A 14,422-nucleotide genomic window follows, 5' to 3' on the forward strand; every position below is an offset into this window, starting at 1 on the left:
GCATGCAATTGTAATAGCCTTGGCGATTAGCGTTAGTAATGATGTGACGAGCAAGCCCTCAACTCAGTGGGGACAGGAAAAGTAGCTTATAAGAGACCATACATGTGAAAATCGTAAACTATATCCTATGGTGTCTTCTCCAGGAACAGGCACTCTGAGCTGGATATGGTTTCGAAATGACAGATAATATAGTTAATTTAATAACATCTTAATTTTCTTAATGCTAGAAGGATAGATCATAATTACTTCTTAATTGTCTAATTGCTAGAAGATTATCATTTTAGGTTTACAGTATGGCGTGACAGACAAATGTCTACTTGTTTTTCGAACTTAAAAGAACCTCTATATTGAGAAGATGAGTAAACCTTGGTATGTGAGAGCCTTGTGAATTTTAAATAATATGTTCATGATTACATAAAAGAAAGTTGTATTGCATTATTACATAAAAGAAACTCTTGTATAATGGTCTCAGAGCCCACAATGTTCTAAAAAGATGATGTTAAGTTTGAGTCATCCTCTCTGGTTATATGTTTCTAAAATGACTGATTCACATTGGGATTGAAAACATCAAAAGAGGTTGCTAGTCTGTCACATCTTAGTTTACTCTTCTACATACCTGTTCCGTCTCAAGTCGATTTTAGCCTTGTTATAACTAGGTTGCGTGCATCTTACCCTCTCGAACTATAGCTACTTAAGGATTACTGATATCTTAAGCTTTTTATTAGCTGCAGCAGTCGCAGATTAAGAGAAACAGAGACTCATCACAGGCTACCTCTATCATTTACCGCAGATAATAAATAATACACGGAGAATTAAATGGTTCACATGCTGCATTTAACCTTTACAATCTACAAGCACTTGGGACGACAGCAAATAATAATCGGACCTACACGAAACTGAAAAGATAAAGAAAAAGAAAAAGCGAATGCAAAATTCCAAGCTTGCTCCATAGTCACTCAAGAAAAGTCTTATTAGATTGATATAAAAGCATATATTGAGAATGAAAGGCTAATAGTGGAGAGTTTGATGATAATGATGATGATCAGAAGCAAAGAAAGTTCGAGTGATGAGCTTTCCACTAGCCCAACCTGGAAATTGTACGAGAACCCTTATTATAGTTCTAAACTTGAGCAACATAAGCATCCGAAAGAACAAATAGAAGCGCATACTCAAAAGCCTCCCAATAGTCATCGTATAAACCTCCCTATCTCAACGCGTAAAATTGCTTCTGCATTCTGGGATCTCACCTTCATAAAACCATTCATGGAATCCGAGCTTGATGTTGCTCGAGCCCAGATCATGGAACTTAAGGCTAATGTGGAGCGTGAGCGCAAGGCTCGTAAGAAAGTGGAGTCAATCAATAAAAAGCTGGTGAAGGAACTGTGTGAGATGAAGAAAGGAAGAGAAGAAGCTGAGAGAGTTTGTTCTGAGGTATGTAAGGAGATGGCGTTGAATAAAGAAGAGATTAGTCGCGCTAAGCTGGAATTGCAGGAGGAGAGGAAGATGCTACGTGTTGCTGAGGTTTTGAGAGAAGAGAGGGTGCAAATGAAACTAGCTGATGCTAAGTTCATTTTGGAAGAGAAACTTCTTGAGTTAGAAGCTATCAAGAGACTACAAACAAAGTCTCCTTCTAGGAGTCCACCAATGTATGCAGAAGAAGATGTGCATCAGATAACTGAAGTGACTCACACTTTTTATGGAGAATCGACTAGTCAATGCACTGCTAGAGATGCTCTCGGTTGTGATTATGATAAGCCAGGGGGGAGTGAGGCGGTGCAATGGGTGCAACGAGGAGCTTCAAGCGGGGAGGCAGAGAATCCACATATCAAACGAGGGATCAGAGGTTTTGTTGAATTTCCTAAAGTGGTTCGAGCAATTGGATCCAAGAGTAGGCAAATTGGGACAAAGCTGGAGTGCCAGAAGTCTCAGCTCATGATACTACTTAAGCAGAAGAGTATAATCCGATCCAACAACCTAATTATGAGTTGACATATTGAATCAAACTGGATATTTCATTGTTGGAAAGCTCCTTATAATGTGTGTTTTCTTTGTAAAGCAAGCTAGGTTGCTAAAGATGGCCTCTATCGCTAATAACTGTTGCTTAGATATGATCATCAGTCATCACTGCCCAGAAATTTGTTGCAGTGGTAGGTATAGATTGTTGAGTTTGTAAGTGTTGAGTTTCTACGATAGGATTTACGTGCAATTCCTTTTCTTTTTCATTATTTTTGTTTGCTTTGGAGATCAGTGAGTCTATAAACGTCAAGTGTTGCATTGTAACCAAACTTGCTCTGTTGAAATGTGGCTAGTACTGAATTCACTTATGTAATTATTTTTTTCTGATAATTTTAACAGATTTGAGGAGGTTACTACTATATACAATCAACTTTTATCAATCCAGTTCTTAATTCTCACACACAGAACAGAACATGTATAAAACTTCCCATATATACTAGTTATATATGTTCGATCTTAGATGCCTTTTTAAATGTATCCATGAGCGTACGTGCTGAAGCCTATCCCAGGACTGTTTCTTCAACTCGTCGATGAAAATCAACCAATATCATCCAGATGGGCATGCACCTGAAGGGGATCGAGCTTATTGACATCTGAAGAGCAGAGCTGAGAAGTACGCCTCCAAGGTTCCCGTGATTTTTAAAATACTCGACGATGTCATGTGGTAATCCAATAGAAAAGTTCTGAACTCCCTTGTCCTTGTTTAAATCCTTCCTTTAGTCCCTTGTAGCTGTAGGTATTATAATCTTTTTTGGGTAGCTATAAAAGTTTTTATCCTGGGGCCTTATATACTATTGCTTGTGTATATCCGAGGATCTTTATTAATGAAATCAGGGCTTAACAAAACACAAAACTGTAACAAATAAAAGTATAGTTTCGACTTGAAGAGGCCATGAAACATGTCAAAAGAGTTTTAGGCAGAAAAACATTCCACATACAAAACCTCAATTCATCCCACAAATGCCTCTACTATCACTTTGCACAACAAAATATCATCTACCTATAAGTCCTAAGTGCAAAATTAAGGCAATGTGAAACTAGGTTCACCCCTTTCAAAATCACTAACTTCGACATGCTAATTACTACAGTCAGTAAGCTTCATCTGAACCACCTTCTCAGGTCAGTAGTTGAACATGGGGAAATCTCTCCACCAGTGCTGTCTGTATAACATGATTGCTGCCCCATTCCAACGTATCCAGCTTGAACGCTTTTGAAACTCGGACTTCTTAAGTTTTGACTATAACTTGTTCCAATGCCAGCATTTATACATGGATCAACAACTGGATATGATAGCCGTTTCTTGGCTGCCCCTCGTTGATCCCTTTCTGGTGTTGATGGGCGACTCTGCCTTGGTGCACTAAGTGATCGGGCTCGTGCTTTTGCTGACTCAGTGGCAGCCATATAATTGGGCACTGGAGCACTAACTGGACCATCATTTCCACAAGTGCTGTATCTAGCTGCACCAAAACTGGCACGAGGCGTGAAATATAAATTCGGGGTATTTGCTGTGGAGTACCTCCTGTCCTCTTTTGTGCGATGAGGGCTTGCTGAACGCACCTGCAATGACTTGGTTTTAGATGAAGGAGTGACAGGCAGATGATGAGAGGGACTGTAAGGCTCCCTATAGCGCGGTGAAGCCACGGGACATGAGCTTGGCTGCCTTTGATATTGATCCATATACTGGGCTTGGAGTCCATTTGAAGCTGAGTAAGAATAAGCCCTGCATGTGTCAACTTCTGTAGTCCTTGTGGCTTCTCTTCTTTCTGCGGAAGCTCTGTTGTTAAGCTCCCATTGCTTTTTTGCCATCCATTGTTCGAGCCATTTTGTTCTGTCCCCCGCGTCTTTCTCATCAATACTCGTGTTCCTTCTAGACTGCCAGAACTTCATAGTCAGGCAATGTGCAAGTATATTAACATTTAAGACAAGATTTAAGTTCCTATGCATCAACTCAAAGGGCTCAAGTACCTGTTGAGAGAAAGAACTAGACATAGAAGTGTCACGCATAAAAGCAGCTTCCTTTCTGCTATGCAATATAGCTTCAAGCTCTTGAACTGTATGTGGTCTTTCATCCCAGCTATCCACTATGCTACTTCCTTCTCTAGACTGAAATATACCAAGTAATTCAATAATTTGTGATGTGTAGATTATAATAAGGAAAATGCTAGGTACCCAAAAAGTGTTCCAAATTTTTTTCCCAAATCTAATTGGCAATGTATGATTGGTTCCACCCACACTAATAATAATGTAATCTCCTATATGCATATTAACTATCCAATTAAAATTAGTCTTCTCTCTAGCTCATTATTTGGAGAAAAAATTACGGGACATAATTTGGGATACGTAGCACTTAACTTGTAATTTGTAAAGTACTTACTTGGGACTTCCTTGCTCGGATATCTTGTAGATATCCAGACTCCCACAAGCTGTTTGTCTCGGCAAACATAGAATTTCTGCCTGCATCATGTGAATGCCTTGCTCTGTGATCACGAACCCGAGCCTGGACTCGAAGAAGAGCCGTCATACATCTCAGTGTCATCTTTGCTTGTTTACGAACGTTCTGTCCTCTAATCAATGCTTGAAGCATAACAATTCCCTGAAGCGCACGTCGAGCTTTTCTTGCCTTTTCAACCATTAAAACCAGTAAGAAACAATAATCTTAAATTCTCCCTTAACTTTAACGGTTAGTTATCACTGCTATTGCCTCATTTGACCTTTTGTGTGTGTTTCATTATTCTTATTGCGCTATCAAACCCGAGGGTCTCTCGGGGGAGCAGAAGTAAAGTTTGCGTACATCTTACTTTGATGAATTTATGGAACACAGTATTTATGGTACTAAAAAAGAAATTATAACTCACCAGGTATCGCCTGAAAGCTGTTTGAATGATAATAGCAGCATAGTGATGCTTAAGGGAATACGAGGGTGGCCTTGTGAGTGTAATGTATTCAACGGGGGCCTGGACGGATGCCGCGGCAGCTTTGGCTTCGTGAGCTTGTGCTAGTGCAATTGCAATGGCATGCTTATGGTCCGCATTGAATGAGGAGAGATTCGCTGGTGGAATGTTAATTGCTGCGGTCTTGGTTTGGCTTTGCTGAGCGTTTTGAGTAGGTATTCGAAATAACCATCTCCGCTTGTCTTTCTTCTGCAGATGGAAAAAAATGTTAAGCATATAATGAAGTGTGGTGTACAACTGAGACATAAAAACAAAGCAATACTAGTAGGTAAGGCAAGAGTGAAATAAGGTAACTAACCTTTTGTTCATCTTCTTGGTTAGGTTCCTCGGACTCTCTTCTCTTGGAATTCTTGGTATTCTCCTTGGTTGGAGACATGAAGGCTCTTTTGACTGCAGAGAACCATGAAGAAGCTCCTTTTTTCCCCATGGGGAGAGTGATGTGTTATGTGTAAGTGGTAAGAACTGGTTACAAAGGGAAAGAAAAGGAGTTTGGGGTGAAAGGCAAGAGAAGAGGAGAAGTTAGAAACCTATGCAGCTTGGACACTTGAGAAATGAGTGGGAAACACAAAGAAAGAAGGGCAGTACTAGTTATTATCAGGCAGAGAGAGAGAGAAAACAACACCCGTACAGACACACTAAATAGCTAGTCACAGTCAAGTTTAGAACTTATAATAACAAGCATTTCGGACATCTTATAATGATAAGTAGATTGGTTAAATTAACATAGTCTTTGGGTCTGTCTTTGAAACCCTGCCTAGATTCATAAAATTTGTTACTAGTTGCGTCAAGTCCAACAATGTCTCCTAAGTTAAAATATAAGGCAAATAGATGAAATATGTACTCCAACAATGTCCTAGTGGTGCCTTAAACCACTAGGACATCCAACAAGTGCCTCATTTTTGGGGCACTTCTAAACATGTCCTAAACTAATTTTCTCATTAAAATATTAACTTCCCACCATTTCAATGCATTTCTCTCCTCTTACTTTTACACTTCCCTCCAATTATAATTCAAATAAATTATTAGTTTAATAATAAGGGCACACATATAAAACATGTTATTGGAGTTCATGTATCAAAAAAATGTCCTAAATTGCTAGGACACTATTTTTTATTATATTTACAGGACACTTGTTAGGACACTGTTGAACTTGCTCTAAAAGTTGGATACCATCTCACTAACACAGCCGATTCTCCAATTTCATGTCAAATGATTTTGGAGGAAAGCAGCGCATTAATGAAAATATAAGCATGAGTGCATGACATAGGTATCAAAGTCTTGCAAATCAAAGAAATCCTCTAGTAACTTTAGTTGCTTTTGTTTATTTGGAGTGCTTGTGGGGAATAGTGGAGTTGGTCCCAGGAACAGCTGCAAATAGAGTTAAACAACGTTTGCTCAATATTGTACAAATAAAATATTGGACACACAAACGAGTGCATCAAGACCAGAATCCAAAGTTAACAGAATACATGGTAGTACATATACATTGTGGGTAGTTTTGTGAGAGAGTTACTATGTCAGCACTCAGTCTCATGTTTAATAAGAACAATTTATAAGGAGCAGTTCCCACCGTAATTTTTGATATGCAAACTATTTCGAACCAATGCAAAAATAGTGTAAATATTATACTCCTATATTAACACAACATTTGGTATGAAACGTTTATTTCGTGTAATTTCTAAATCATTTTAGAATTTTTTAAATCTTATATTATTAACAAAATAAATTTGTTTCATTTATGTCTCATTTATATCATATGTTACATCAAAAAAAATTGTAAAGTTAAAAAGCTACTATCAAATCTCCAATTCAAAGTAAAAAACAAATATTCAAATAGATTGATTTTTTTAATTTATGATACATATTTCTAAAAAATCCGTTTTGGTCGTATATAATATAAGTAGTATGCTGAGCAGCTTTTACATCCTTCACGTGTTGTGTTCAGGAGGCAGCAATACTAATGTACTATACTATATCAACTCAGGCTCAACATTATTTGTATAATTGTATGTCTGAGATGAGTGTTTTGTTGTAACGCTCCAGCTTAGCTGTATTATCATATCATGTGTATCAACTCTGGAGCATATTTTGTGTTTGACGCTCTTCTTGTTAGCATCAACAGAAACTTTGGACTTTTGTTAGACTCATGTTTGACCAAACTTGGTCTAGTCAAATTTGTCTTAAATCTCCTGCGCTTAGTGCAGCATTAGCAGCCAGTACTGTTACAAGTCCTGCCAGCATTAATTATTTGGAAATTGTTTTTATTTAGTACTTCTTTTGGACTATACTTTACTAAACATATTATATTCTAAAAATATATAGATTAGATATTTTTATAAACTTCCTTTGACTCCAAAATAATATTTATTGCCTAAATATATAAATAATAATGCATTCCAATCATGGTGAAATTACATAAAGTGCTAACTGAAATTATGACAAAATTACATAAAGAGCTAATTGAAATGTGTGGCTTATTCAAAAAAAAAAAATGTGTGGCTTACCTACAATAATACAAAAAATGACAGCTTTGTGTACACAAATATATTAAAAAAAATCTAACTAACTTGTATATGTCCATTTATAATCATCTTTCCGTGAAAAATTTGTAACTCGGCCACTTGATTTCGTTTCAATAACATATTTGAATTTTATTGTTGATTTTTGCTTCTTGTTTAAATTATATTAAAAAAATATTTATGATGAGGCTAAAGGATCCCGAATATTAAGGCATGCATGTGTTTGATGATGCAGCATAACGACATTTATTGAAACAATAACATGTTGGGGGCTTGGGAGTTGGGAGTTGGGACGGTGTGTTTGTTGAAATCCACTTCACAATTTCACATATGCAGCATGGGCATGGTTCCTCCTCACACTATTCATTATCAATTTTTTATTTTTTTTAATAAATAGAAACTAAATTTAAATTTGCAAAAAATTATTTAGCGTAATATTTGTCATTTGACTTAATTTAAAAAAGGTTGTGTATTGCTTTTAAGTAAAAAAAATATTTATAAATGGAAAATTTTTTTTAATTTATTTTGTTGGATAATTATTTTATAATAAGGAATTTATTAAATATATAAATTAATATTATATCAAAAAAATAATAGGAGTTGTCTTTTAAAACTAATATAAATAAAAAAAAGTTGAATTTTTCAACTTCTCTTGTTAGAATTCTTAAGTTAGAAGTTAGACTTACAAATTTGATAAAAATGATGTATGAGATGCAACTTGCAAATTGCAAGTCAGGCTCCTTAACCCGCCGAAGGCCATATTGGCCCCGATTCCGAATCAAAGCCCAATAAAGAAAAATACTCCTTTCATCCGGACTTAGATAGTGTTTTTTTTTTTTTTTTCATTTCACACCATACAAACCTCTTAGCTAAAAATTAAGTTGACATTTTAAATATAAAAAATTTAGCCAACATGTTGAAAAAATCATACTCCAACCGTATGAACCTGTTGTCTATAATTTTAGCCAACCTCCTATAAATGGCTATATTTGTCGAACCTCTACATATCTGTAAGAAATCTGTAGGATGATTGCACATCATTTAATACCATATTAAACTGATATATTCTATTTTAACAAACTAAAATATTAATAACATTCTATTTTTAAATTATAGCCGACCAATATAACCAATACCATTGAAGTACAATGTCTTACAGATTCAGCAAATTTTACATAATGTCTTACAGGTTCAATTTAGCCAACGATTATACCTAACGCCGTTGGAGATGCTCTTAAGAAATATTAAATGATTGTATCTTTTTCCATTTCTACCCTTATTTATTATCTTGACTTTTTATAATATTAGCTTGATGGTACATTCGAAATGATAAATAAACAAGGGTAAGAATTGAAGATTGTTGATAAATATGCATTGAAAAGAGTGGGGTTCAATAATTTTGAGATAATTTTTTTTTATCAAAAGGACCATCTAAATTGAGATGGAGGGAGTAGAATTGAGTATAACCTATCACCAAACCACATGCAAGCGCATCGCCGCACCGCAAAAAATGATAATTCAATCAAGCTCGAATCAAGTTTGACAGTGTTCGACTCGACTTGACTCAGCTCGATTACACCCATATTCTAGATACTTTTCGTAGCAGCTTGTTTTTGTGTTTTAAGTGGTAATAATGATATGATAGAGTTTTTTTACATTTTTGGAGTTAAAAACAGATTTGTAATTTTTACGTTAATGTGAAATGTGAATTTTACCTGCCCATTGGATAAATATGAGGAATATTTTATATAATCAATATATTAAAACCTAAAAGGTACCCGTTAAAACATTGATTGAATGATGTACACTTTCAAATGTTAAGGTCAAAAGATCATTAAATCTTATGAATATGTGGTAAAAAGTTGATCTTAAAACATTATATTGGAACTTGTAGTGAACAACTAAGTTGAAATATTTTTTATTTTAAAAAATAAACATGTAATTTAAAATGTCCGGCTTCGGATTTAATTTGACCATGTCGATGAGAATGTATATCCCTATCATATTTTATATGAATTTAATTTTTCAGTGAAATATAAAATATTTATAAAAAAGCCATAGAGATATAACAAATCCTAATTTAGAATTTACAGAGAGATTAATGTGTTTAAAAAATTTGAGCGGTAAAACCAAAAATTCAAACAGACAAGAGATTCGAAAATTGAATGAAAAGTTATTACACAACTCAATAAACAAATATAGTCAATACATTGGTTGTACTTTTATTCAAATAAGTTGTCAGTTTCTCTGTATTCTTTTCTTGTTCACCTCTCCCTGAATCTCCTCACATATCCATTTGTAATGGGAGGTTGCGTTTCAACAAATTTACTCAATGAAAACGATGAATTAAACCCCATTGGGATTGGCCACCACATTGTGTCTCTCACTTCCACTACCTATGGCCTTCTCAATCTTGATCCGACCACCACGCCCCCTCCTCGAATCACACTCAGTCCCGTGCTTTCAAAGAAAGATGATCCACCATCTTCACCTGAAGTTATTAATTCCTGGGAGCTCATGGCTGGCCTAATTGAGAATGAGGTTACAACTACTAGTAGTAGCTCTCGCTTTCGGATCTCTCCTCTTCCCCCTCCTCAACCCTCTAAGCGTGTTCCGCTTAGAGATCTTGAGAATTCTAATTCTAACAATGTTGTTAGAACTACCCCTGATTCATTAGGCGGGCACAATTGTTATGAAAAGTTGTGCCCGCCTAATGGGGGTAGTAGGGTTGTCGTTTATACGACAACCCTGAGAGGGGTGAGGAAGACTTTTGAGGAGTGTAATGCGGTTAGGGCAGCATTTGAAGGACACGGGGTTAGTATTTGCGAGAGAGATATCTCAATGGATAGAGGGTTTAAAGAGGAGCTAAGAGATCTTATGAAGGGGAAAGAGGATTCTTTGCCTCCGAAAGTTTTTATAAAAGGGAGATATGTCGGTGGAGCTCAAGAAGTGTTGAGGATTCTTGAAGAAGGGAAGTTTGCGGAATTGGTTCAAGGGTTGCCTAGATTGAACAATAGGTTATGTGGGTATGTTTGTGATATGTGTGGTGGGGTTAGGTTCTTGCCTTGTTTTCGGTGTAATGGGAGTTGCAAGATGGTTAAGCAAGTTAATCAGGAGAATGATGAAGCTAAAGTTGTTGGTCTTGGGTTCAAAAAGCAATTGAATAATAATGTAGTTGTGGTCAGGTGTTCTGATTGTAATGAGAATGGTTTGGTGCAATGCCCCATTTGTACCTGACTCCTTTGTATCAGGTTCGTTTCTTAAGACTTGCCTATGTAAATACATTTCTTCAGTTATTTCTACTTGAATGCCATTTTACATATACTTATTAATCAGTATGCTCCAATGCTTTTGTTATATGCTAAGTACTAGTTTGGTGTTTGATTAGATTAGGGCAACAGTTGTTTCATAGACGATAACTTATGGGATGTTTCTAATGCTCAGTGTGCATCATGATTATAGACAGTATGATGTGGCTCTCTGAATCTTATTTCTAGATAAAACACATGATCACTCTAATTCAGATTAGATAAATCTCGATGATGTAAATGCCACACAAGAGTAGTAACTATTCGTTACACATAGGTTTCATATTGTACTCACAGAATTGATGGAAATGAATTTGATAAAGATTGATACAGCTGAAATTACTCCAGGTATATGGAAAGACCGTGTTCATGTTGATCTTATTATTATTTATTAGAATACCTTATGACTTGCTGCAAGAAATGCATTAAATTTGCACTCCAGTACTCAACAAACACACATATATGATCTTGGTAGAAATGGAGCACAAGGTGATCGTCACTGAGCAATTTTTAGTATTTTGACTGGTTCATTTCCAGAGCAAAATTATATGGAAGGCATTTTCGTCCTATAACAGAAATTGGTCTTGAATTAAGGATAATACACTGAATTTAGCCGTACCCAAAATAGTCTATAAACATATCAAACACTTCCAGGTCCTTTGCTCCTATTAGATTATAGAAAACACAGTGTCTTAAATTTTTATATTCAAATGATAAGATATCACAAACTTAGTATACTGTAGTGTGCTGTTAATACTCCTATGTGCTGTTAATACTCCTATATGAAGCAAACTGAGTATGTAATTAACTTTTTATGAGTTCATATGCTAATTTTCATCTTGGATTGAGTGCTTAATTACTTTTAGTTTTATGAGTTTATATGCTAATTTTCATGAGGAAGTTCACAAAATCAATGTAGCAGATTTTTGCCACACATTTTAAGCTATTAAAATTTCCGTGTTACCTTTTTGACATCTTAACAGTAACACTTCCGCAACAGTCACAAATTGAGGCAAAGTGAATATTGTTCTGCATTGTTTTTGCTCAGGGTTGATGAATAAAATTTGGTACAGAGCTGTATTTTCTTCATTTATGAACAACTAAAATGAATGCAGTTATGCTTTTTTGCAGTCATGATCATGTACACTCAATCAAGACTTTCCAAGCTGCTAAAGTTGTTGGCATCAAGAAGCCAAATAATGATGTACTTGAGATCAGCTGTTCTAGTTGTATTGTAAATGGTTTGATGCTCTGTGCCATTTTGTTCCTGACACCCGTCACCCCTCAACATCTGGTTCGCTTGTTCAAAGACATATCTATGTAAATCCTAAATACCTTCCCTAAATTTTCTACTATAATATTAGTTTACATATTTACATAATGCTTTGAGTCTTTGACGCTTTAGCTGTATGCAGCTATCTAAAAATCATTAATTAGATGAGAAGTGCAGTAGTTCTATAATTTCCTTATGGGGTTTAATTCTTCTAGTTGAAAAATTATTGTCCTTCATACGATTATTACTTTTTTTCTTGTATTTAGCTTACCCCTCTTTTTTAGCTGAGCTTTCTGCCTGGGTACACAACGCTTATTACAGAATAACCAATTCAATTTTTGAAACGAAGCAGAAAAAATAATCTATACTACCCTGCTGGACCATATGTGATCAGTTTCAAATTGGTTTGCAGGCTAGAATTATGTAATGAAAGCTGTCATTCAGAATTTTCATCCTTATCGAATATAGTATATCAAGTTCTGATAATTCAGTGATAACATATTAGGCTTTATCTCAAGTTTTGATGATTTAGTGATAACTTATAGCACATCTGTAACTGTAAGTATGCTTTAGTTCACTTTGATATTGCCCTGTAGAATTCGATTTTGGATTTATTTTAGCTTCCAGAATATATTATTGCTACCTTGACCTCATCGAACTCATAATTTTCCCTGTGCTTGCTGTAGATGATTCTTGACATATGTTTTACATCTTCGGGTGTTCTTGCTTGTAAGTTTTAACTGAAATTGCAATCATATTAAACAAGTTGATGGGACCTGAATTCCTTCATCTTAAACAATTTACCAGAGAACTGAATACTGATGTGTGACGGAGTGACTCAGAAAATTTAAAATTCTGAATCAGTTAAGAGAGGATGTGATGATTGAACTTGGTAAAACTTCGATCAAGGGTCTGCTTGGTTTCCTGCCTGCACTTGAGGTTATTCTCGATTTTCGTTTTTAAATAGCAAAACTACAAGTACTTGTTAAATTATGGGATGATTCTAATCGTTGTTTGATGTTAACTTAAAAGGACTTATTAAACTAAAAAAGATAATTATAAAGTATAAGCAGTGTTGTAAAAGGCGGGAATCGGACTTAGTCGGTGCAAGCATTGTCGAGGAATTAGTTGAATAATTGGAGATTAATCGGATCATTAATCTGAATCAATTTAATATTATTTTTAGTTATATATTAGGATGATGTTCTGATGAACGACACTATATCCTAATATATCTACGAGACATTTGTTAAAACATTGTTGGACTTACTCTAAACAGTGGTTACAAGCACATGATACTTTTCATTTCTGTTTTCCATAATTAAATATATTTACTACAATTGACGGTCAAAATATATATTTTTCTAAAATTTTATTTAATTTAATTAAAAGAGAAATGCTAAATATCTCTTAAATATATACTCCGTCTCTTTTTTCATTTCTTTCGCATTGTTTGGCCCTGAATTTAAGGCATATATAAAACATAGTTTCATAATCTATTTTAAAAATTTTCAATAAAAAGTTAAACATTGAAAAGAAAATCTTTAATAATTTTATTAAATTATATTTTATGAGAAGAATAAAATACGCGCAGAGCACCGTTCCGAATATAAATGATTGTGGCCTTGTGGGCATGGTGGGGGTACATTTGAGCGGAAGGTAACTCGACACATAAATGTTTAAACTGCCGATATGAATCACACTATGATAGCCACATGTATTTAAAAAATCTAAAAGTAATGTCTTTTTAGTGTGAAAAATATTGCTGCCCCCACCGATAAAAACAATTATGTACTTAAACTATTAAGGTACTTATAGGTAGATTTGGGCCCTTAGTTGGGCTAATGAAAATAAAAATCCTGCCTAGAACTTGAGTGATAGACACTTTAGACAAAAAGATAAAGACAGCAGATGATTAATCAAAAAGAGCATGTGAGTATGTATCTAAAATCTTAACTAATTCTTTTTTAATAAAATCAACTAAATAGTTTAATAAATTTTAGAATTAATTAACACCTAATTTGCTCCAAACGCAGTTTGATATCTGACTTTAAAATTTGACAATATTTTTTTAAATAATATTATTTTATTAAGTGATCAATCTCCTTATATTTTGAGATATTAGGAAGAGGATCCGCCGTCAAATTAGCCAAAATCTCAACTATTCTATTTTTTTTAATTAAATTAATATTGGAAAATATATTTATAATATATGTTTTCTCATAAATAGTACTCCCTCTGATTCTTTATACTTTGCCCATTTCAAATGTCGGCACTGTTCATGACACGAGACAAATTACTTGTTTACGTCTAATTTATAAGACTAAATATAGTCATGAGTGATCTCGTTGGATT

General features: G+C 34.8%; 3 protein-coding genes across 5 annotated transcripts; 2 read left to right on the forward strand and 1 right to left on the reverse strand.

Moving 5' to 3' along the window:
- Positions 1–910: 910 nt before the first annotated feature.
- Positions 911–2,375, forward strand: LOC108206633 (protein BRANCHLESS TRICHOME). Its single transcript, XM_017377000.2, has one exon. It carries the CDS (start codon positions 1,027–1,029, stop codon positions 1,987–1,989), a length of 963 nt encoding a protein of 320 aa, XP_017232489.1. The 5' UTR covers positions 911–1,026; the 3' UTR covers positions 1,990–2,375.
- Positions 2,376–2,870: 495 nt separating this feature from the next.
- Positions 2,871–5,633, reverse strand: LOC108206873 (protein IQ-DOMAIN 17). 2 transcript variants are annotated; one of them, XM_017377302.2, is made up of 5 exons: positions 5,266–5,633; positions 4,872–5,153; positions 4,391–4,636; positions 3,982–4,119; positions 2,871–3,888 (listed from the first exon to the last, which is right to left on the reverse strand). In XM_017377302.2, the coding sequence occupies exons 1-5, from the start codon at positions 5,392–5,394 to the stop codon at positions 3,115–3,117; spliced, it is 1,569 nt and encodes a 522-aa protein (XP_017232791.1). In that variant the 5' UTR covers positions 5,395–5,633; the 3' UTR covers positions 2,871–3,114. The 2 variants fall into 2 exon arrangements, with proteins under 2 accessions (XP_017232791.1, XP_017232790.1); XM_017377301.2 differs by having other exon boundaries at positions 4,872–5,156; positions 5,266–5,631.
- A 4,154-nt stretch (positions 5,634–9,787) lies between these two features.
- LOC108206956 (uncharacterized protein At5g39865) lies at positions 9,788–12,273 on the forward strand. Of its 2 annotated transcripts, none has more exons than XM_017377411.2 (2): positions 9,788–10,737; positions 11,910–12,273. In XM_017377411.2, the coding sequence occupies exon 1, from the start codon at positions 9,788–9,790 to the stop codon at positions 10,721–10,723; it is 936 nt and encodes a 311-aa protein (XP_017232900.1). In that variant the 3' UTR covers positions 10,724–10,737; positions 11,910–12,273. The 2 variants fall into 2 exon arrangements, with proteins under 2 accessions (XP_017232900.1, XP_017232899.1); XM_017377410.2 differs by having other exon boundaries at positions 11,926–12,273.
- The last annotated feature ends 2,149 nt before the right edge of the window (positions 12,274–14,422 follow it).

This window comes from Daucus carota, chromosome 2 (assembly GCF_001625215.2).
Source record: "Daucus carota subsp. sativus chromosome 2, DH1 v3.0, whole genome shotgun sequence".
In the NCBI taxonomy this organism is placed as follows: domain Eukaryota; kingdom Viridiplantae; phylum Streptophyta; class Magnoliopsida; order Apiales; family Apiaceae; genus Daucus; species Daucus carota.